This window comes from Micromys minutus (assembly GCF_963924665.1).
Source record: "Micromys minutus genome assembly, chromosome: X".
Lineage (NCBI taxonomy): Eukaryota > Metazoa > Chordata > Mammalia > Rodentia > Muridae > Micromys > Micromys minutus.
This window is the reverse complement of record NC_137970.1, coordinates 97,815,215-97,819,124: the sequence shown is the minus strand read 5'-3', so window position 1 is coordinate 97,819,124 and position 3,910 is coordinate 97,815,215. Positions and strand designations below refer to the sequence as shown.

The 3,910-nt window shown below is 47.3% G+C and overlaps 1 protein-coding gene across 1 annotated transcript; it reads left to right on the top strand.

Annotated features, from left to right (window-relative positions):
• Nucleotides 1–558: 558 nt before the first annotated feature.
• LOC308415971 (DDB1- and CUL4-associated factor 12-like protein 1) lies at nucleotides 559–2,055 on the top strand (the record flags this gene model as incomplete). The annotated part of the gene is made up of 1 exon (XM_080911000.1): nucleotides 559–2,055. The coding sequence occupies one exon, from the start codon at nucleotides 559–561 to the stop codon at nucleotides 2,053–2,055; it is 1,497 nt and encodes a 498-aa protein (XP_080767126.1).
• Nucleotides 2,056–3,910: the final 1,855 nt, after the last annotated feature.

The following is a 3,910-nucleotide window of genomic DNA, read 5'->3' as shown; positions in this document are numbered from 1 at the left end:
TGTTGGGTTCTGAGGATGCTGGCCCACTAACCCTAGAGTAATGTCTCACTCCCCCTCCAAGTACCTTTTGTCCTTTTTTAAAAATCTTTTATACCATATAGGCTTTACTACTACCTACCGCCCCCTTCTGGCTGGGCATGAGCTCCCTATTCGTGCCAGGATCTCCAAGCCCTAAAAGCTCACCCTTGCACACCTCCCATCACATCTGTCATTTATTGTCAGCCTGTCCCGCCCCCTCCTCCAACACCACCCTCAGAGCCTCCCCCCCTCCCGCCCCTAGTCTTTATCCTCCACGGACTTGTCGCTCAAGGCCCAGAAGTCCACACTCCTGAGCGGACTGGCAGCAGTCTCCACTCTCTCTCCCTCCAGCCGCACCTTCGGCCCCAGCACCGATCCTCCCGAGCTCGCTCGGCTCTTTCCGCCCGACCTCGCGTTGTTCGCCAGGTCACGCCGCCACCACCTCCTTTGCCGCCAAGGCTCTCCGGACTCGGTAGGCTCCCCGCTGATCACTCGATCGCTCTCTCCCTAGCACCGTAGCCTCCAGCTCCCGGTGATATCATGCGTCAGGCCGACTCGCAGACGCAGCCCTCTCCCGCAGAGCAGGAGACGCCGCAGCCCGCAGGGCCCTCCAACCGCTCGCCGCCCACCATGGGCCCGCAGCAAACAGGTAGCAGGAAGCGGAAAGCCGCCGAGGTCGATCAGGGCGCCGGGACTTCTTCATCGCCAGGCCCCACAGAGGCGATGGCGACAGCTGGGGCGGGCGACGCAGAGGGGTCCTTGCTGGTGACCAAGAGGCCGCGGCGGCCCGTAGCTCACCTCTCCATGGTGAACTACCTGAAGGGCCGCGCGCTAGGCACCGATGGCCACCCGGGCTTCGAGGGAGATCTGCGCAGTTACGGGGTCCTCAGGCTGCCCGAGCTCCTGAGGGAGCGCCAGCTGGCCCTCGGCCCCCTCAACAAGGTATTCGCATCGCAGTGGCTCAATGCCAGGCAGGTGGTGTGTGGCACCAAATGCAACACACTCTTCGTGGTTGATGTTAAGACCGACCACATCATGCGCATTCCTCTTATGCGCGACAGGGTGCCCGACCTATCCCGTGGCCCACCCTCCTGTGGCATTCATGCTGTGGAGCTGAATCCCTCCAAAACCCTCTTGGCCACTGGAGGTGAAAACCCCAACAGCCTGGCAGTCTACCAGTTGCCCACTCTGGATCCGGTGTGCCTAGGAGATTGCCAAGGCCATAGGGACTGGATCTTCGCCATCGCATGGATGAGTGACACTGTGGCTGTGAGTGGTTCCCGCGACGGCACCGTTGCGCTTTGGAAGGTGGATCCTGACATGTTCAATGGCAGCATTGCTTGGCACAAGGATGCAGGGCTTCCTGTGTATGCTCACATCAGTCCTCAAGATATGGAAGCCATCCCCAAAGCCACTACCAATCCAGGTAACCGCAAAGTGCGAGCACTTGCCTTCAGCAACAAAAACCAGGAGCTGGGAGCTGTGTCCCTGGATGGCTACTTCCACCTGTGGAAAGCCCGAAGCTCCCTGTCCAGGCTGCTGTCCCTGAGGCTGCCCTACTGCCGTGAAAACGTGTGTCTCACCTACTGTGATGAGTTTTCCCTCTATGCCGTGGGTTCCCAGTCTCACGTTTCCTTCCTGGATCTCCGCCAAGGCCAGCAGAACATCCCACCACTGTGTTCCAGAGAGGGAGGCACTGGTGTGCGTTCTCTGAGTGTCCACCAGCATATCGTCACTGTGGGAACAGGCCACGGTTCTCTGCTCTTCTATGACATCCGTGCCCAGAAGTTCCTGGAGGAAAGATCCGCAGCCAATCCAGACATGTTTCCTGTGCCTTCTGGAAGGAAGCTCAAACTCACCTGTGGCAGCGGCTGGATCAACCAGGATGATCTCCTAGAGAATTATGTGGCTGGTGTCGAAGATTTCCCCAATGCGCTCTACACTCACTGCTACAACTGGCCAGAGATGAAGCTCTTCGTGGGTGGGGGACCACTGGCTTCAGGCCTCCATGGCAACTACGCAGGCCTGTGGAGCTAAAGGTGACAGGACTCTTTCTCAATGTGTGGGTTTATCTTTGCGTTCAATCTAAATGTACTTCATGTTGTACGTGTTATTTTAACTCTTGTCTTTTTCTGTTTCTTTGTTTTTCTTGTTGCCCAGGTGGAACTGGCCCAGAGTATCCAGTGTGTTTCTAAGCAGATGAGATGGAACCCTCAGAAGTTGGCTTTGAGAATTTTCTGGACCTCCCCATCATCCTTTGGACTTTTCATGCATATACTTACCACTAATTCTTAGCTGTGTTGTTTTTGAGTGAGTGATCCATGTGGTCTGTTATGGAAGAAAATCCTGTTATAGTGTTAGAATTGTGTAAGTGTTGTGTTACTATTATTAGCAGTTTTAAAGCTATTGTTTTCAGTTTTCATCATGTGTGATATATTAAGAAGATTTTCTAATAAATAGAGTTTGAACATCTGTTCTGGAGCACTAATCATAGTTTTGTAGCATTGTTCCACTTGTAAAAAACAAAAACGAAACAAAAACAAAACAAAAAAAAAAACCAAAAAAAAAAAAAAACATTCCATGTTCCAGTTTGCCTACATTTGGAAATATGTCACTCATGAATTGTGATCATAGTGTATGTATATAGTTTGTATGTTGTTGGTGCAAAACTCACTTTTCTAAAAAGTTTATTATGTGGAACTAATTGTCATAGAATCTTGTGTTTATATCAAAATCTCGGCTGACGAGGATGGTTTAGGTATTCAAGTATTCTGCCCATTTGAGTGTTGAAGATTAATCCAAAAATCAGTGTTTTCCTTTCAAGCCTTATTTTGGTTTTTATGCTCTGTCTTCATATTGATCAAAGAATGTACTTGTTTTCACTTCTTGCCTTAGTACTATCAAGACTTGTGGATATATTTGAATGCTGTCATTAGAGTAAATTGCACAGTTTCCCTGCCATCATTCGATGCAGGGATATTAAGTACATAAATGTAGAATGTATGGCAGACAGGGCAGGAAATACACTGCTCTAAGGTATAGACTGGATATTTTTGCTGTTGCTATTTTTAATACCAAATGTTATATTTGAGCATATTTTAAGCTTTCAAAATCTGCTTATGAGTTAAGTTGAAAGAAAAAAAAAGTGCAATGGAAAAAGTATGAGCCCATCCAGCTTACTGTGAGAGAAATTCCCCCTTTGTAAGCTCCAAATATTTTATTTTGTGAACTTGAATGATTCATACTTAAAGTAGAATAGCTATGTTATTAAAACCTCTCGTTCTATGCCTTTAAATGTGATAATATGGGATTATGGCAATGCAGCATAACTTTTAAATAGAGGAGCTGGGGGTTAAAAGATAGGTATGATTAAAGAACTTCGAGATGAATAGAGATAATGGGGTGCTGTGTGTATGTATTGGTTTTCTCCCTAGATGAGAAGACTGACAATGAGAAAGGAGCCAGGCCTTACTCAGTGCTGGCTAGGACGTATTAACCCGGGACTGGGATTGGGTCATGTTTCCATTTTTTTTTTAAAGCATCAAACATGTATTTTGCATTGGTGTTGATACACTATATGTTGTTAAGTACTAAACCTAAATTGTTGAAAGGATTTCAAGGTGAGTCAAGAATACATAATCGTCATATTTTTTGTTGTTTATGGAGATTATGCAGGTCTTTTCCATAGAATTAAAAAGTTTTGCAACTTTTCTGTGCATTTTCTTGCTTGCATGTGTGTTTCCATCTCTGCTGCAAATGATTTAAGAGCAGAGATTGTAAAACACCATCTTTTCTTTCTTTACTTATATACTAAGGCTGAACACAGCAGTCAGTGATTATTTGATGATTTTTCTTTTGCCAATGGAAACCTGCACTTCAAATTGTAATAAAT